Source organism: Siphateles boraxobius, unplaced genomic scaffold (genome assembly GCF_051911475.1).
Source record: "Siphateles boraxobius isolate OS27281-9 unplaced genomic scaffold, OSU_SipBor_1 16, whole genome shotgun sequence".
In the NCBI taxonomy this organism is placed as follows: Eukaryota; Metazoa; Chordata; class Actinopteri; order Cypriniformes; family Leuciscidae; genus Siphateles; species Siphateles boraxobius.
In genome coordinates, this window is record NW_027508766.1 from 12,466,725 (window position 1) to 12,488,146 (window position 21,422).

Consider the following 21,422-nt stretch of genomic DNA (forward strand, 5'->3'; position numbering starts at 1 on the left):
CTCTCAAGCACAGCTTTAAAATATATAGTTTTAACTTTAAAGGTATATATTAACACCATGCAGCGTTATGAAGGTTGAATAAGTGAAAAATAAAATAAGTTTGAAATAAGTTGTCAATTTAATCATTCAAACATAAAAATTAAAGTAAATAAATAATTAAAACTGTTTACTTATTAATTCCTGTTTTAAAATGTGGTTAAATAAATTCATAAACTAATACATCATTTAAAATAAAAAATAAATGATTCATCCTCAGAAAAAAAAGCTGTCACATTGGAGTTCACTCATGGGGCAATCAGCTTTCGATTTAATTTTAAGAGCAACATATATGCTAATGTAAGTCTACAATAGGCTACCGTGTAAACAATGAATCAAACACAAGATAAGTCAGTTCTGTTTAATTTTCATTTATTAAATAGCACTGTTAGGCTATCACATTAAGTTTAAAATATCTAGGCTATTCATTAATGTGACATTTACAGTCAGGGACCACAAACGCTATGCCAATAAATAGTTAGTGATTTCAAAACGTATCTGAACACAGCCACTGTGTAAAAAAAAAATATTTTATGCAGAAACGATGACTGATATGATTTCATTAAAAACAAAAATCAACAACAACTATATCAGCACACTATATCAGCCTAGGTTGAAAGGACAGACTATTGACATTTAAAAATATTTGAGCTGCGGTCAACATTTACTTCAGGATCAAAGGTGAAACGGTGTGTTTTGAATAAGGGAATCTATTTTCATTCCTTCTACTAGATCGCCGAGCTCACTGATGTGAATGCATCGGCTCGATGATCGGCTAGCTTGGTCTGCGCATGAGCGGGGACGCGCTGGGGAGAGGAGTGGGACTGGGAGCAGCTGTGGCAAATGTTTCACCAGTCCAGCAATCTCGAGAAGAAAAGACAATTTACTGCAAAGGAAATCTCTTTAACGTACTCTTTGAGCGGAATCGATTGAGGAGAAACGACACGTTTGTCGTCCGCGGTCATCTGCGAAGCGTCCAAAGTAGCAGATCGGCGCGTTTTCTGAACTCAATGCAAACAAAATAACAATCCCGAAAGACTGACAATGAAATACCACAACTGACACCAGTCCGAACCAGGGCCTCGACACATCATCCTCTCATCTACTCGGACAATTCTCCTGTATCACTTCAGAAAAGCCCATCTTCTCTTTGTGAAACTCAGGAAACAATGAAGACCTAAACTCATGTGCTAGCCGCGGAGCTGAGTGTGTGTGTGTGTGTGTGAGAGAGAGAGAGTGAGTGTGTGTGTGTGTGTGTGCGCGCGCGCTCTTCTCCAGGAAACTTTCTCCCGTCGCTTTAAAACACTGGAAGCAGAAGAAGCTTGGACAGACTTGGAGAAGAAGCTCAGGCTGTCTTCTAGATTCGTGCATGGATGTGAGGGGCGAGGACAGGGGATCGGACGGCAGCAGAGGCCCCGACTCGACCCACTTTCCTCTTTACAGCAAACCCGTGCGAGCACGGGTCACGGATCCTGACATGATGATCTACCCGAGCGCTGGAGGAGAAGATCTCACGGGGAGAGGAGCTGCTGGATGCGAGTCTCCCTCCTCAGATGGGCCAGGCAGCAGCCGGATGTCACCCACCGACGGGCCCACTGTCTTCCCACCTTTACCGCCGCCCCCTCCGCCGTCTGGAATCGGGGCGCAGGGGAGTGTGGATGAAAGTGATCAACAGGATGGGCCAGAATATGAGGAAGAGGAGGTTGTATTCCCCCTCTCTGCGCCGCCCACCAACCAGTAAGGATTCATCTCGCACACATCTATATTTTATGTTAGTAATTCATGATGGGAAAGCATCATCCTATTGGCTGTTTCTCAAAACCTAGCAAGCGGTCTACATTTATTGGGTTGATTCTGTATTCTGCACTCATTCTGTTGTTGTTAAATGACCTGCAGTTGTTGTTTCCACTTTCCAGAAATCGACCGTAAAACACAGTGAAGTTTCAAGGCTTAGATGATTTTTTTTAACACTATACGTTTAGAATAGTATCGTATAACATCTATTGAAACCTGCCTGTTGTGATAATTCAGGTGGTGCAATGAAAGGTCACACGATAGTATTAAATGTAGCCAAAATGATGTAGCTAATAAAGTGTTTTATCAACTCAAAGATAAAACGCCAGTAAAATAACGTAATAAAGCATTAACTCACTTTAAATGTATTAAAAACACTGAAATATACATAGCCTAACTGATGACAAAATAAGATGTTTTTTTTTAAATATAACCCGCACTATAACTGGTTATTCCTCATACCTTGTAAAGTAATGCATACTTTTTAGTCATTAAATCATTTTTGAACCTTTTTTTAAACAATATTTCTTGTTACATATATTTAGTTTTGCATAAGTTAGTTTTAGTTGTGCATTTTGCACAATTCATACATTTTGTTAAATCATTTATATATTTATATAAAATATAGTAAATGTTAAAATAATTATAATAGTTCTTACTGTTTATTGCAGTAACTTACACTTAAACAGGTATTAGCTTTTTTGCATTTGTACAATGTCTTTATATTTTTGACAGTAGGTAGGCAGCTTTCAGATTTATATATTTACTTCCTTGTATTGCAGAATGTGAGGGTATGTATTCTGTTGCTGACTAGCTGTTATGCTATTTATATTGGGATAGCCATATAACTTTACCATCTTTCTTCATGAGATACGTTGTCTCATGTTGTGTTAACTGTATGTCACCACTGCATCATTTTGTTTTTAGTTGTAGAGTATAATTGTGACCTATGCATTGTACACTAAAAAATGCTGGATAAAAAACAACCCCAATTTGGTTGTTTTACCCAGATGGTTGGGTTAAATATTTGACTCAGCGTGCTAGGTTGTTTTTATTCAACTCAACAATTAAAATTACTATATCGCTGACTTAAAATGAACCATAAATACGTTGAAAAATTAAAATCTCTCACAAAATTACTAGATTAACAACACGCAGAAGTAATAAGTAAAAACAAACTGTACATGTGTATGTTAGTGAAAAAACTCAACAACTATACAGCTTATCCAGTTAAACAAAATTTCTTTTTAAAAGTTAAATAGTTAATAAAATTTGACCATATTTCGCTTATTTTTTTCTGATGCCAACAAATATACTAAAAGCACTATGGCCAAATCGCGCTGCAGCTAGTTTTCAAAGTCCTCTCGGCTTCGATTAGTACTATTATTTTCCACATATTTTCCAGTAGCAAGCACAGCATTGTGTTGCTGAAATCTGAGCCGGTGATGGGCTGTTGTTCGGCGGGGGAGCTGCAAACCTCAGATCGCTTTCGCATTTTTTATCATAGACAAAAGATATCGTGACCGGCTCCTAATAAACTGCACATAAACAAGCAGTACAGAGTTCTGAGAACATATTTTAACATCCAGATTAACAATATTCAGTATGATAATGCATAAAACTCAGTTTATTCAAGGAAAAAGCCGTTTCCATAATGTGAGACGACCAATGCAGTCGTGAAATGATTAACTCATTTAGCTGACTGACATATCATCCCTGTATGTTGTATTGCATTAAATTAAATGATTTACAGCACAGTAAAGATTTTAATGACGAAATAAAATGTATACAAAGTAACCATACCAATGAAATGTGGGCATTGAGCACTGCTCTCTCCTGATGAGGGTGCAAAAGTCCCGCCCTCAATGTAACCCATCAGCTGGGTTGTTGTGTCTGAGGGTGGGGGAGAGGTGCGTTGTTTCAGCTGTCAGTGAGATTGACCAGCCACTAACCTACCCAATGGCTGCCAAACACAAAATTTACCCAACCTTGGAAAAAACAAACCAACAAAATGACTCAACATGCTCAACCCAGCATTTGGGTAAAAAAATAAAATAAATAACAACCCGGCATTATTGCATTGCATTAGTACAGTTTTTGGAATGCCTGTATGAATCTAGACCTTCCTTCTGCACACATTGTGAATCCACAGTTACTGATAAATGTGTGTGACTGCTTTCTGTGTCATCCATTATCACATTGGTGACAAGATCAGTGGCTGAATCTAATGAAGAATGTCAGGCTGGTCACACTCTGTTCCTAGTCTATATCACGATAAGCTAAATGATAGTGTGTTATTTATTATGGCTCTCTTATTTCTTTGTTTGCTCAAGAGCAGGTTGATAATCGGGCCTGGGGTTTTATATTGTGCACAGTTGTTTCAGCTCATTCTTAAACTGAATTTTAAAATACAAACAAAAGTACAAAAAGTTTTGTAATGCAAAACTGATGATTATTTCATTGATCAAGCCAAAGCATGACGCTTTTGACAGCAGCTCCCATCTTTCAAAGCAAAAAAATGTAAATCATGTATTTTCACAATGATAGTTCTTTAGGATATAATGCCCTGTTGTCAGTGGTTTCCTTGAAAGTGCCGAAACTTGTCACTGAAAGTGTTGGGATGAATTAGAGTTTTCTCTAGGCTTTCAGTTTCATTGATACTTTTCAGTGTTTTATTTTGTTTTTGTTTTTTTAAGTAGGCCTACTGCGCAGTGCAAAAGAGAAACACCTGACCTGTGATTTGTGCACTGCTGCTCTGCTCATACAGTCCACTCTTGTGATGCACTGTTGCCTTAGACTGGTGACCCAATTAGGATGAAAGTTTCCTCAGAGCTTCCAGATTATTGACTCTGACAGACTCGACTGCCTATAAGGCTGGGCTGAGTTGCTTTCTGATACGCCACGCTAAACCAGAGGTGCTCCATAAGCTTATATTACCGCATGCACTCAGCGACTGCTGAATTTGCTCCATGATGAGGTATTATTCACATTCAGCCCATATCTGCTCTAAATGACTTAGGCTGTAACATAATAGAAGCCTGTGTCGGCTTATGGCTCAGTGCACGTCTAAAATGTGCAACACCTTTGCAGTGAAGAGGAAGCACCCGAGTGTCCCATGCGGTGCTGGTGACGTTAACAACTTGCAGGCTCTGTCGTTTTATTTTTGGTGTATATTCTGACAAAAAAAAAAAAAAAGTTGATCTTGTGTAGGAAGTACATAACTTGTATAAAGTGTATAGCTACTAGCTACATATTCAAATTGATTTCATCATTTCCATATCCACTTTCATTTTCTTTTCAACTGAGGCAATTGTTTCAATGTTTTCTCGCAGTAGTAGGTTGAATCAGCACAGTGTGGTACACATTCTCCGGTTTGGATGCGGTCCTGCTTGTCAGAAATGTGTGACTAAAGTTAGTGCTTTAGTCGCGCAGAGAAGAAAGCCATGATCGTTCACGCCTCACTACTGTGCACTTCATTCATAAACAATGATGCCAGCAGTGGAATAAATATTTCACAGATGTTTTCTACTGTTTAACAAAAACAAAAAGGAGAGTGCATGAAGAGCTGGGTAGTGCTCCTCTCAAACACTGGGCTTTGAAAGCAAACAAACAGCTCTGTGGAGAAAAAGCAGGTTGATTTTGTTTCCACGAAGATTAGAAAGGATTTTGAGTCATAAACAGTTTCCCTCAAGAGCTGGAAAGAGAGTTTGATTTGGAGATCAACATAAGTGCATATTGTGACTTCTAGATAAGCAATTGCTCAAGAAACACACTCTCAGTCAAGGGCTAATTGAGCACCCATGCTGGTTAATAGACTTTTTTTTTGTTTTTTTTTGAGAAATACAGGGACTTTGGAATGCCAAGTGGCACTGTGAGCTGAAACTGCAGGTTACTGCGCTGAAATATGTTCTTTATGCATTCGAGAGGCTTATGCACTAGAAAAGTCTTCTTTCCTCTTTCTTTTCATTAAAATAGCACGGAACAACTTCTCCAATTATTATTTTTTGACTGCGTTCACGACCATATGTGTATAGAGCAACAATTCTTTTGGACTGATTGTTTTTAACCATATCTAAATTGCTCTTAAAATGTTTTCTGCATTTACTTTTAACCACCTCCCTGTTCCTTCTTTTAAAAAATCTGAGCAACAGGATTTATTTGAGCATTGCACATGCTTAATATCATTGCTTTGCTGTTTCTGGACATCTATTGATTTTTCTTGAGAAGAATGTTGGTCAAATAGGCCAAGTTGATATTATGCTTGTCCGTATTATAAAAACTTAAATAATTTTTATCATTTCAGTTTTTTTTTTAGAAAACCCATTTCTTAAATTTCATGATATATTCATGATATTGCATGAATATTAGCAATACATTGTGGAAGAAGATTAATCAACCAATATTTGGTAAATTTTGAGATAATTGGTTATCGGCTATATTTATGCCCAATTTGACAGTTGGCAACAGCCTTGTCATTTTCCAAAATATTTTTATTTGGAACATTTAGGCCTTATAAATCTGTTCTAAAACTAAGTGCCTTCAACAAGCTGAACTGTTCTCTTGTGTGTCTCAGACTCTGAATAGATGTCTGCCTTCTATGGGAGTATCCTAACTGAAATGGAACCTCAGAAGTGACTGATTTGCAACACTCTACTACTGTATGTTAAAATTCTGTATGTTAAACTAAAGGCTGGAATATATGACTTATGCAACAACAACAAAAAATCCCCGATTTGTTGTCTGAGCGAGTCGAAAATAGTTGCCGAAAGTTTGTGCCAGTCTGAAGATTTTGAGCAGTCTGAGTTGACAGATCTCACAGAATGTGTAGTGTATGATGGGCACAAAATGCGATTTTTTTCTTCAGACTATGATTCCATCCAGTTGGAGGACATGAAATCATGTTTGATATTTTTGAGCCGATTTTAGAACGCTTGTCGTTGTGTATGATAGGGTTGGGCGGTATTTCGGTAATATCGTATACCGCGGGGTCTTAAAATAGCAACGGTATCAGTTTCAATACCGTCATTACCGGCACTTATATATAATAAATAAATATAATTTATTCAATGCCTAAAAATGCTTATGTAGTTTTCATCAAGTGACAGTGTGGAGGAGAGAGAGAAGGGAGAGGCGGTAAATACTGACTAGGCAATTTGTAAATGTTGCAATAAAAAAGGTGACCGCGAGAGATGGAAACACCTCTAACCTAATGTCGCATCTCCGAAACAACCAGCCACTCAGTGCTGCGAGGATGCATTTTGCCCCAAGTTCATTAAATAAGCGCATTAGTTTAAGCGCATTAGTTTATATTTGTTAAAATATTATAATGTTATTTTTTTCACGTTGATAATGAAAACTGAACAGCACGAGTAAGATGGGATGCAGTGGGAGTGAGACATTGACCACTTAATTAAGTTTCATTTTGTAAAAGGCCTTTCTTTAAAGTGAATTTCGTTTTGTATAAATTGTATCTTAATTTTTTTTTATCAACCAATAATAAATAAGAATCAAATATAGCAGACAACATAATCATGACATGATCGTGCGCTGGCGCGCCGCGGTCACTTGCATTGAAATCTGATCATAAATTAACTGAAACTCAGTGTATGTCTCACAAACATGACAGATATCTAAATAAAGCTTGAAATTTCATTAAACGAAACAATTCAAAACGAAAAGAAATAGGCCACTCGCTGATTATTTAATCCATGATGTGCATTTCTCTCTATGCGCGTTCTATACGGAAATGACGATCATCAAATTAAACGAAACTATTCCAAACGAAAAGAAATAGGCTAGCCTACTCTCTGATTATTTAATCCATGATGTGCATTTCTCTCTATCGTTCACTATGGAGATGGCGATTCGTCAATTTCTTTAAAACGAAACAATTCAAAAGGAAAAGAAATATAGGCAGCATACTCTCTGATTAATCCATGATGTGCATTTCTCTCTATAGGCGCGTTCACTACGGAGATATCAATCGTCAATTTCTTTAAACGAAACAATTCAAAACGAAAAGAAAAAGGCTAGCCTATACCTTCTGATTATGTAATCCATGATTTGCATTTCTCTCTATATATGCGCGTTCACTAGGAGATGGCGATCGTCAACTTAATCTTTGCAGCACTGACAGAAAAGTTGTATTAATAAAAATCAATGGACGCGCGTCACCGGATTTACAAATGCACTTCTTGCTTGTTGCTTGTTAATTTAATTTAAATGAATTAATAAAATAAATAAAATTTTCATAATTAAAATAATTAAATATTATTAATTGTCCCATTTTTGCTCATTTATAAATAGTATTTATATCTACCACCCCCTCAGCACCTGGGTTAAACAATTATTTGGCGCCACCATATTATAACGGGCCACGTATTAAAAATAGTCGAGTCTAAATAGGGCTCCGGCTCATATTACATTTAATGCCGTCAACAAGGATCAGACACAACGTACACGGGTTGCCCTTGATTTTTTTTTGTGTTTTTTTTTGCCCGATCTGGTATTCAGTTTCTGAACGGTGTAGACACAAGCCAACAGTTTGGTGACGCTGTCTGAGCCTTATGTCATAATTTTTAATTAGTCACGGTAATACCGTATACCCCGGTAAAATAGGGAGGAGGTTTGACGGTATCAAAATTTGGATACCGCCCAAGCCTAGTGTATGACATATTGCTACTGAAACTGAAGCTGTACTTTATCTACCAGTGTTGCAATAAAATACAATATCGATACAATTAACAGCACCAACACGATCTCATGAAAGTGCGTATCTATAGCACAAATTTTATTTCTCGTGCCATTTATACGTATCATATCATATGCACGCAAAAACTATTTTTGGCGTATAAATGGCACGAGAAATAAAATTTGTGCTATAGATACGCACTTTCATGAGATCGGGCTGAAGAGAACATGTAACAAATTAGCCTCAGTATTTGACTCGTCAGCATAGATAAAACAACTGACTATACCACTCACCTCTAACTCTCATTGTAATCTGTTACCGATACTCCTAGCAACAAGACGCGTGTGTCTGTGTGAGTTTGTTGTGTTCGGATTGATTTAAAAAGTCTGGTAGTGTATGATCCTTCCCTCAGTATAGTGTAGTGCACAATGGCCAGTTTTTCTCCGTAACTGTTTACAAAGTTGACAAGTGTATGATGCCTAGTGGTTTAAAATCGTTCAGATTTTAAAAGTCATGTAGTGTATTCCAGCCTTAAGAGCGTGCAAGAAACTCCATCATTTATTTCAACCATAATTTAATCAAATGTATTTTAGGTAAAATAGTCTGTTTTTCATTAAGTATTTATAATCAACAATAATCAAACAAATTCTTTAGTTTTTCATGGAGCTTGATTCAGTACAGTCTGGAATTGTCATTCCTGTGAAGGATAGTTGTTATGGCGCCTTTGAATTTGGCCAAAAAAGTCTCTTAGGAGGCAACATAATTACATAACGTTTAGACAACTTTCTCCATTTTCTTCATCTTAGTTGGTTTTTGGACAGAGCTGTTTTTTTTTAGAATAGTTAATTTATATTTTACTGAAAGTAAAGTTAATTTATTTTCAGTAAAAATTAAATTAAATTTCCAAAAATATTAACATAAGTACTCACTTATATTTTAATTAAGCACAGTTCTTGCCACAGATAGCTGATTTATTGCACATTTATGATATAAGACAGTTGTTTTAATATCGACTCTGATTTAAAATAAGCAGGAAAAATGGCATTACAGTTGGTATTTTCAATGAAATTTTGGATTTGGGCAAACAAAGTCTCTTAGGAGGCAAAATACTTTCCTAACGTTTGGAACAGCTTTCTTCTTTTTCTTCATCTAAGTTGTTTTTTGGACAGAGCTGTTGTTTAAAATAAAAGTTCATTTACTTTCAGTAAGATATAAAATCAAAACTTATTCAGACTTAAATTTGGTCACTAACACTAAAAAGTTAGAAGATATGAGTTTGCAGATAACCAAATTATATTACTAGTAAACCATGTCAAGTTTAAAAACACTTAATTTTACATCGCAGTGACTTTTTCATTTGATTGAAAAAGACACAGCCCATTTTCAACTAACAGCAGATTCGTGAATCACTGTACAGAACTTTGAGGATGTGTAATCCATCCTTCGTGTGGCCCCTTTTCAGCTCCGGCTGCACAGTAACTGCTTGCTGAAGATGGGCTCTTTAGTCATCCATCTGTGTGCTGGAGGACAGTCCCCGTATGCTGACTCTAACAAGCTGTGACGCTCCATCATGTGTGAAGAAAAACAAAGCTGTTTGGCAGCTGCTCACAGACCCTGTTCACCTCCACCTTTTTTTCCAGTGTGGAAACTCTTGAAAAATGACATCGCTACTGGCACTTTACATAATGGTTGGTCGTTAAGAAACCAGTTGGTTACTGATGTTCCAACCTCCAGAGTTTTGCTCACTTACAGAGTGTGACGATTTTGTTTTGGTGTTTGAAGGAAAGGAAAGGTGTGAGAAAGTTTTAGGTTGTCTGATCCAAAAATTCCATTAAAAAAATAGGCCAAAATGGAAAACTCAATTTTGACACTCCATTATTTATTATTTACTGTTTCAGATTTGTTTGGAACACCATTGTTTAACAATTGAAACCATTATGTGCAGACATGATGAATATCATAAGGAATAAACTATCATGTTAGTCTCTCAGAGTGGTGGTCAGGTTGTGTCCTCCCACCGTAGAGTTCTTGGCGTCTCGCATCCCGTTTGTCCCCTCCCTCCCACTGCTCTCATTTGCTGAGCCGCTGCATACTTTGCATTATTTGAGTGACCGCCTTCACAGAGGAAAGGATGTCAAAGGCAGACAAGGCAAATTCAGGGAAAAGGTCTTCATTCTCCAGCATCTAAAATTGTACTATTGAAGGAGTGATAACCGGCGTGGATTATTTCTCTTTTGGACATCATCTTAAACTGTGCCGACCATATGTGAGCTAGAGCCCCCCCCCCCCCCTCCCTCCCTTACTCTCATGCAGACATAGTTTCTACTCCCTGACTTCAAGAGCCGTGTGGCGATCGCAGTCGTACAGCAGGTTCTCTGGGACATGGCGACAACCAAATGGGATGTTTGTCTGGTGAGACAGAGACAGACCCCAGCGACTCGGCAGCTGAGTGGGATTACTTTGTGAGTGAATGAGAGCGAGTCGGAGAGCCCAGGATGCAGCAGAGGATGAATTCAGCGTAAGTGGGACACTAATGCTGCTGTTAAGAGCTCAGACTGGCAGAATATGGAGTCAAGAACTTCCTTTTTTTGCCTTATTTGCCTAGTTTGTTCCGTTCTCCCTTTCCAAAAATATTAATAATATAATAAAAAAGTACTCCCTTATTGAAATTGATAAGCACTGTTCTTGCCACATATAGCTGATTTATTACACATATAAGACAGATGTTTTAATATTGGAAAAAATGGGATTACATTTGGGATTATCAATACATTTTTGTGAATCTATATTTTACGCAATCAATTAAGTATGCTGATTCAGTTATTGGTTTGTTTCGTCTTCACTCAAAAATGTTCATGGTAGTTTTTTTCGTGGCATTTGTTGTGTGTATATATATCATATACATTTCTTATATATATTATGTTTATGTGTTTGTATATATATATATATATATATATATAATATAATATCACATGAGTAGCAGTGCGATATGGCTGCATATCAGCACGGATGTGATTCGGCCATAGGTAATCACAGAGTGCTGATATACAGCAATATCGCTTGGCTACGAGTGTAATATTGTGTTTCGACGGTCCAAGGGAGTAAATAAATAAGAAACAACGGAGTGTCTTTAAAAACCCTCTTTTGTGCAGTACTACTTCCTTTCTCCACAGATTTAAATCTCAAATTGACAGTTGAGCCCAGGCCTCCGTTACTACTTCTAAAACGTCACTTTAGTGCAACTAGTAACAAAGGAACGTTGAGTCGCTTCATGAAGCTTATTGTATTATGTAGAGTAGATTGTTATGGTATTATGAGAGAGAGATCAAATAAACGAGTGTATTACCTGCATCTGATATTGCATTCATTCTTCAGGTCGATGTCTATAATATATCCAAAAAATCAGTTGGAATGTCCCCTGAGGAAAGCGATATGTTCGTGGCAAGATGCTGTTTTCTGCTGGTACATGAGCACTGGACGGCCTGGATCTTGCATCTGCTAAAGCGTCTAAAGAGATTCTAAAATAGGCACTATGATTATATATGAGTCACATATTTGAGGTCTAAATTCCTTAAAAACTCTCCTTAAAAACTCGTAAAACTACATTTTGTGACACAACAACAGTAGTATTTTGCTCGACTGCCATGACAGTCACCACAAGCGGAGTGATGCAAACGGTGAAATGGTTCCAGTCCTGATACTGTGTGAATATCGCGCATCTGGAAAAGGCTCATAGCCAATCAAATTCGAGAACCTGAAAGAACTGTTGTATAAATATATTATTTGGGGTGATTAATCGCGCCGGGGTTCGTTTTAATCGAACTAAACATACCCAAAGAGTGTGAACACAGCCTTTGTCACCTTTTTGGGCTTGAACTGTCAAATACACACACTTATGTGTCAAAATGCCCGTCACAATTGTTTATGTCTTAAGTGAACATAAACAGCAAGTGAGAGCATGTGTATCAGTATATTAGATTGTTGCATTGTCATATAGTGACTGCAGCTATACATCTCCGGCCGTCTGTGCCATTAAGGTTAACCCAAACAATTTCATTGCTCTTGACTGAATCATCTTTTTTAACTTTAATAAGAATACATTTATGTACTATTGACACTATTAAATATATATTTTTGTACAATGAATTACTTCATAGAGTTTATGTTAGCATTTTTCTATAGGCCTATTTAAGTAAAAATATTTCTAGGTTATTATTACTGTGTTTTGTAATATTGGAGTCTATAAATAAAAAATAAAAAAAGTTAATTATTGAATTATTAAAAAATAAATAAAAAATTAATTAATTTTAGCAAATGCATACATATTGAGATGTTGAATATCACCAAAAACACTATGGAGAATTTTTAAAGCTATATCATCCAGCCCTAGTTCTCACTGAAGATTTATTATTGACCTGAATTATTTTCTTACATTTTATATAATATATTTTGACTATCAACAATATGTTTAGTTATGAAATAATTAAAAGGGTCTCCGGTGGACAGATGTTTGATGCATGAATTTGTAATTAAGGATGGTTGCATAGTGCTTGTAGTAAGCTGTTGAATTAGTGATGTATTTTCCTTCAATATGAATGTTTTAAACCATTTGAGGACAAAGTTGCTTATTCATCAGTTTCAAACTGTCAGGGTGTTTTCACAACAGTGATACTATTTTTCTTGGGATCAGATGGAGATCATGAGTTCCTCTCCTTGTGCAGAATGAGAGATGAGCTCAGATGACAGCTGACATCAGTTTTGAAAGGCACTGTTAACATAAGGCTGTGCAGTTTCATCATTGTAATACTGAGCAATGACGTGACATCTTTAGAGTTTTTTTGAGGTAGTCGAGACCTATAAAAAGAGACGGATGTGTTGAAAGTGCTCAAGAGAGCGAATACGACCCCTCAATCAAGTCTCAACAAGCCCACTCTACCCTTGCTTCCTCCCAGATGAAGTGTTGTAAATTGAGAGGTCCGACTACTTCCCTGATGGCTGGCATGGACTAACCACAGAAAGGTCATGTCCTGTTTTCAGTGAGCCATCTATGAAGAAGAAACTTGCAGGAAGAATATGGCCATGCTTCCCTGGTATCTTGACAGAATATTTTCATGGAATTGTTGGTGAATAATTTAAAAGGCAATTCTTTTTTCAAAGCTATATGGATCTATAAACACAGCCATTGTCTGGAAATCATAACATATTCAAGTGCCGAGAGATTTGTGCTTCAGGCCGAGGTTTAAGTACCTGAGTGCTGAACATTAACTCTCTTATAGGGTTAATATTGCAGTCAAACAAGCCTTTTCACTTCACACGTGAAGTGCCACTTTTCCTGTGAATTGTCATTATAATGTCATGTTTATGGGCTAACGATCACATGGTTAACTAGTCAGTGGATATTTCACAATTCTATTTATGGTTCAAAGCTCTGTTGTGTCAAAGCTGTGAATGAAGTTGCTGATGACATCCTGCTGTAGTTGTAACCATTTATTTTTGTCCACCGTGCTGCACATATCAGTTGATTTCCATTACAGGAAGGCACAAAAAGGAGCAAGGCGTGTGAGTGGTTTGAGTGTTATTAAGAAAGTTCCACCTGTCCCTCTCAACACAGACCCGATTCACGGAAAAACAGAGGAATGGGAAGTGAGGCAAACACCTTTTGCACTCATGCTTGATGTATTTTAGCTTTAGTCATCTCAGATGCAAATGTTTTTGTAGATCTTCTGAGATGTTTATCAGTGTGTACTGAAGATGCTCTTAATTTCACCACACTTGGCTTTTGGCACAGTGCACGTCAGCTAATTTAATGCAAGCATCAATTTACTGGGAGGAAAAGAGACTTTTGACTTCATGGATCTATTCATTGAAGGCACCAGCTAGTGATCAAGCACTGACACGATCAGGCATTCCTCAGGAGGATGAAGGCTGTGCTTGTCTATATCCCATCTGGATGTGAAGGCTGGAGAGGGTTCGGTTATTTACCCTTGTTGTCGACACCGGAACTGAACTCTACTGCTAAGAAGGAAGAATGGTGAAATCACTAGCCTAAAGATGATGATACACAGGGCAACTTTTTGAGCAATGTTGCTGGGCAATCTTGCCGAGCGATTGTTGCTTGGGCACTTTCACATTGAAAATGGGCAATAAATTTCTCTCTGGATAATTTAGTTCGGTCGTGGGCCCTGTGTCTCATCTGGTCGCCCGTTGACGGCTACATTGCCCAAAAAGTTGCCCTGTCTATCATCACCTTCATGGCCTGTTTACACTGAGTCTGATGTCATTCTCTGGGAAAAAAAGATGCCTGAATTAATTGCTTGGCATCCAAACTAAATTATTTTAGGAAAAATACAACGTTGAAACATTTTAATATTAATTATGATAGATGTGTGATAGTGTAATCGGCTCCAAAGTAATGCAGCTTGTCCTTTTAAAGGGTTGTTTGTGTAAACAGACCTTAAGGAAGTGTGACTATTGTTGCTTATGTTTGCTTGAACATCATCTAATCTTCCTCATGGCCCCTCATCTGGTTCACACATCTGTGTTTTCAGGAGCCTGTGATTCATTTGACCACAGAAGTTTTAATAGAGCACGTTATCCAGTGTGCTAATAACCCTATATTGCTGATGTCATTTTTATAGTGTACAAGCTGCGAGGCAGTCCCGCTGAGAAGAAAACGCAGCCTCTGGGAATTATGAGGGACTGTCCTTCTGCTAACGGTGCAGTTTTACTCAAAGGACTTCTTCATAGAGCCTGTCTATTCAATAAATTAATATATAGAGAAGAGGAGCTTAGCCTAGTTAGGCCTGCAGTGTGCAAATTACGCCTGCACTCTGTATCACTGTGGTTGATAAAATGGGTCAATAGTTTACATGAGCAAGTGTTACTCATTTTACATTTCGGACTTCATGTTATGTGTTGTAGACTCAGCTTGGGAATGTCATGATCACAACATTTTTGCTGATGATTATATATCATACAAATAGTTAAATAGTAATTTAATATCCGTTTTGTTCTTGTCACTTACAGTGGAAGCCTAATACACAACACTGTTTGAAGAAATCATTTACTCACATTGAACTTAGAATGACTTTGGAAACAAATATTGTACAGGAGTAGAATGACATGAATAATAATAATATTTTAAATATGAAAATATTTATGATTTACATCTGATTTAGGACCACTTTAGTCCACTTTCCATTCACACTGATGTTGTTTTGGAACCAAGGAATATATTATATACCGGTAATAATAACTACTGTTGTTGTTATAATTACAAATATTATTATGAAAATTATAATATTATGTAATGTTAAAAATATATAAAAAATAATTTATTCAATTATTCATTCATTTGGAGTGCTTGCATAACGCACTCCTGCACAGGAAAAAAAAGGACATGGAAATGCATATTTCAAAGTATTTCTACATTTGCTTAATTCCTTGTTATGTTTTTTTTGTCTCTACATATTTGCTTGTGAAGCCAAAATATAACTACATAATATTAAATAATGGCAAATTTCAAGCTGCCCCCTCATAGTCGACTAAATGTTACTAAACGATAGGGCTGTACTCAACAAAAGAAAATGTTTGTCGACTGAAGACTGAAATTTTTCGACTAAAAATGACGTAAAAAAAAAAAGAGTTAAATTAATTAGCTGTGCGCAGTACTTTGTAGCCTTGTTGTCCGCCTAAATGGATTATAAATAAACATAAAAAACTAGTAGGCTATTTGCAGTATATTGAATCATTTTTGACCTAATTATTTTGCACTGAAATGAGTCTGACACACGAGTCTGTCGGCTCTGACAGCGTTGCATTACGTGCACCTGCGCAATATCATAGCCTATGATTTCTGAAAATAGTACTATGTTGACAACTAGTGATATCACAAGAACTGTAGAGGAATATGCAGCATAATTTAGACAATTCTTTTTTTCATATGTTATAATAATAACTTATAACTGTCATTCCGTTCATCATTTCAGCCGCTCTGTGCATGTCCTCGCACAGAGCTCAGCTTCGCGGCTGAGACACGAATAGACTATTAAAGGTACAATATGCAGGAATTTTCGCCACCAGGGGTCGCTAACCTCTTACAATAACAAAGGCGTATAATGATGACGTATATTCCACATTAAGCGTAAGTATGGATCTTGTCGTCAAGCTGATGGATCTTTTATGGATGAGTGAATACATTGATGTTTTTAACATGACTGTGGTGTGAAGCAGGGCGCGATTGCTAGACGTTTACCGGCGCAACACGCAACGCGTGTCCCGCGGATAAAGGAATAAGGACATTTCATTCTACCGAACTACACGCAAGTGCTGAATTAATACTCACACAGGTCACTGACATTTCATCATGTTGAACTAAATAACATTGATTAGCTTTATGTTCATTTTCTCACCTGTCTAATAAAGTACATGCAACACTCGCGTCTCTGTCAAGTCGAAGTTAGTCGCAGACGTGGAGCTCTCGGCATCTCGAAAGATGTTGATCTTCGTTTTAGTCCTCTTTTTGTCTCAAAGTCTGCTTGCCATGGTCCATAATTTTTAAACAAAACAACAACAGAGTGAGCGTCTTGCTAGGCATAACGGCAATAACCCGGTTGTCCACGTCTGTCGCCATGGTTACTAATGCAGTGCGAGCACAAACCTGGCGGAAACCGAGGCTAACACGGATATGACGCCATTGACTGGCGACTCCTCACCCCTGCTCACACGTCCCGTTTCCTTGGTTAAAATCGCAATTTTCTCACGATTTACAAATAGTTGGAAACATTTGGGATATTGTAAGTAATCAACAAAACAAAATATATAACATTGGCCTAGTGGTTTTTGGATATTTTACTGCAAAAATCCTGCATATTGTAACTTTAACTTAAAGCTTTTACTCTTAATAAACACAAAAGACATGTCCACTTTAAAAAAAATAATTAAAAAAAAAAAAAAATTTTACGCTCTCACAATTAAATAAATAATATTCAGCATCAAACCTTCTATAGCCTACTTATCTGTCTCTCTTCTCCAGTGGGTTGGGCTAATCTAAAAAAAGTGAAAACAAAGGGGTTTTCAGAAGACAGACTGTTACCTGTGAAACAGGGGTACTCTGAAAACACCCCCATTAGCAGTTAGTGCTTTCCCCCTGATGAAATGAGCGCGGCAAAGCTGATGAAATGAACGCGGCAAAACTGATGAAATGAACGCGCAAAAAATTGACCAATCAGAGTTTTAGTCGAACCAGAACGTTTCAACCAATTAATCGACTAATTGACTGGGACATTACAGCCCTAGTCGACGAGAAGAGGTTTGGTCGACTACATTTTAATTAGTCAGTCAGTCGCAGAAAAAAACTCCATAGAGTGGCCGCTCACTCTATCATTAATGTGAATAAATGTGCTCTTGGGTGCGTATTAGTTATAATGAGTTAAATGGTTAAAAAAGTTAGTGTGCTCCAAAACAATGACAAAATTCACATTTAGAAGATATAAGCATTCAAACTAGTCTCTCATTTCCGCAAATACTCTTCTCACTCTCACTCATCACTCTTCTCTTCAGCTTATCATCATATTTCCTGTCCAATCAAATGCTCTCTAGAATCTAAAGCGTCTAAATTTAATCTAGAATCTAAATAGGGGATGGGGAACGATTCGGACAGTTTAAATAAGCTTTTCATTGGGGTGAATGAAGTCTGTTTTCACGTTAGTGTCAGGCCTTAGCGTGCACACAGTTTGGTCTGGTCCAGAGACACGAGGTCACAGAGTGGATCATATACGCGAGTCAGTAAAGAACCACAAAATGTATCAGGCCCATTTGAGTTCTACACAGAATGCTATATTTTAAAGAAATATGGAGGAGGTTAGGAGAGAAACTATTACTCTGCATTGAAACAACACTGACGAGTAGAAGAAATAACATCGATGCCATCCATCAACATTATTGCACATGTAACGCATGGTATTCTACAGGGTTACACACACTTTTCAATCTACACATCATCAGCATGATTGATTACGGTTTTGTTTTAATAAGTTTCATATTAAATCTAATAGGGAATCTATTAGACTGTGGCTGTCAATTGTGGTTTTGATGAGGTCAACTGCTCTGGCCGAGCTGTGATATAAACGAAACGATATTAGCTATTTTAAAAAAGGGGAGGAGTTGCTCAATATGTCCCGCCCTGTCTTTCTGCTTCAGTGGAAGTTGCGTGAACACATTGAATAACACTGCGTGTTTCAAGGCACTTCAGTGGGCCTTTACATTAATGACTAGGAAAAACTTTAGTCGTGGGCAGCCCTACTGTTGATCTAGATAAAAAAGTCTAGATTAAGTGTTACATATTTAGGATCTTCAAACACACTTTTCATTAAACTGTTAAATACATTCCAATGAAACGCTGTAATCAGAATCTTGATTAATTTCGGTATAAAATGTGTTCCGCTACGCCGCCACGCTCAAGTTGAAAGAGGTAAAAAAAAAAAAACCTCTATTTCACTGACCTGCATTCTGTTTTTTTTTTTTGAGTTTGGGAGTCCATTTGTAAAGACAAACAACATTTGTTGAAACCAGAAACTTATCCAGTGCCTTGGTGACACACCGCCATGAGCAGTTTGGCAAATTTCTTTTGGATTTTATTACACACAGAGTATAATTTGAACTGCAGCATCTCTTGTACACTGAGCAACACTTTTGAAAATCTAAACCGAAAACTGACATTCAGCACAAATGAAACTCACTGGGGCATATGCTTCCCCATTAACACAATAAGTTTGAGTGTGGGAGGGCTGCATGCCCACATGATGTTATGCAGACTGCAGTCAGTGTGACATTTCAACATGGGCAAGACTCAGAGACACAGGAACGTGATATGTTCACTCTCGTCTATCACCTCCTCCCTTCACCTACCATCACTTCCTCTCCACCACATCAACAAGACACATATATGTGCTGACTTTTTTTTTCTTGCTTTAATTGATTTTGTATTTTTCGCCCATGTGTTAATGGTCCTGCTGTTCTTATGCGTCTGAATGAAATTAACTGTGGGGCTGGAGTGAGTCTAAAAAAAGTGTAAGCATACACATGCATGCCTTGAAATTTACACAGTTTTTGATGTATTTGATCTTTATTCTATATTAAAGAGTGTTCTATGGAAAAAAAACCTTATGAGTTAGATTACATATGGTCTTATACCCCAAACAAGAGTGAAAAGGCAAAATCATGATTAGATTTGGAGACTTTTGCTTGGTTTGTTTTTGCAAGGACCTTTTGACTTTTAAACCAGATGAGAATGATTAATTTCAGGAGTGGACAAACATTTTTACATGAAGGGTTGCTTTTCACCTTATCTAAATGGATAGTTCACCCAAAACCCAGTTCACCCACTGACTACCAAAAATAGTATGGGGAAGAAATACTATGGAAATCAATGGGGCCCATCAATTGTTTGGTTACCAACATTCTTCAAAATATCATCTTTTGTGTTCAGCAGAAGAAAGAAATTCATACAGGTTTTAGATGATGACAGAATGTTTTTTTTTTGTTGTGAACTATACCTTTAAAGATGTAAGATTTTTCAGTAACATTTTTATTAATAACTGGATATTAAAGTATGCCTGCTATTTTAACATTTAGATTTAGATTTAATACCATTGTTAAATGTTATCTTTAGCAAATCTTAAAATGAAAATCCATTTTTCATACTGTACATTTATCATGTTGTGATGCCTAAATTCTTATTCTAGTTTTTAGTGTTTTGTTTTGAATTTTATTAGATGAAATAGTTTTGAATTTTTAGTCAGTTGTTGGTTATTTGACATGACATGAATATAATTAAATTGCGTGCTTCAGTAGCAGCCAAAATGTAGGTAATATCAATGTGTCTCTATATGTATCGCAAGATGATCATATTTTCTAGAGATCCTAATTTTAAACCATTTCTTGCTATGAAATCTCATTTAGACAAAGTATTATTTCGAGAGCAAATAAGAAAGCAGACCAAGTGCCCAAGTGGCACTGCAGGGCCACTGAATAATCTCTTTACTTGTAAAAAGGTTTACTTTTTTATTCCTTTTTTTATCTGTTTTATCCGCAATGCGCAGTCCAGTTGGAGCATTTGGCTACCAAACAGCTCATAACAAAGGACGACAAGGAATGATTACTGCAAGAGGAATTCAACATAGACAGACTAAGACTGCACATAAACCCGTCCTCAGCACGTCATATTTAATGAAAGTCATGTTACATGATTTTATTGATTTGCATGTTAAGTTTGGGCTTTTGAGGAGGAGCGAAAGCACACCACTAGAAAGGGACAGAATGGGGCAAAATAATCGTTTTATCTCGATTATCACATTTTCATAATCGGAAAATAAAATTGTATATTTGTAGGGTTAAATATACATCAGCTCTGTCTTTTACTCTTTTTACTTCTATCTTGAACCCCTGTGGCAAAACACTAAAATCAGACTCTTTTTTTTTTTTTTTTTTTTTTTTTTTTTTTTTAGGGATCTAAAATCTCTGAAACATTAACCAGTGTTGTTAGAAAAGCTACTGTTTAATTTAGAGACCTTCATGTTTTTAATGGCTGAGGCTCTGCAGTAAAACTTTTTTAAAATTTCTCGCTGTGCTAAGGCACCTTTTTAGAGCAAGATTTCACTTTCAATATTTCCGCATGAGTTTTTCTCAAGAGAAAAATTCAGCAGCCGGAGCCCTGTCACATTTCTGTGGAGTGAGAGGGAGGCTTGCATGCATGTCTTTTTTAAAAAAATCCAAAGCAATCTCTGCAAGTCTCGTTTTTACAGCTACTGCATTAAGGCAAAGGTTTTTCAAAAATCTGCAAGGTAATTTGGAATAAGATCAACTAAATATAGGCTTATGTCAGCATGCCAAAAAGCGCCTT

General features: G+C 37.0%; 1 protein-coding gene across 1 annotated transcript in view; it reads left to right on the plus strand.

Annotated features, from left to right (window-relative positions):
- Positions 1-389: 389 nt before the first annotated feature.
- Positions 390-21,422, plus strand: part of rasa1a (RAS p21 protein activator (GTPase activating protein) 1a) — a 57,270-nt gene continuing 36,237 nt past the window's right edge. The window contains exon 1 of the mRNA XM_077231598.1: positions 390-1,773. Within this exon, the coding sequence (XP_077087713.1) occupies positions 1,406-1,773 (368 nt within the window). The 5' untranslated portion in view covers positions 390-1,405. The remainder of the gene's footprint in view (positions 1,774-21,422) is intronic.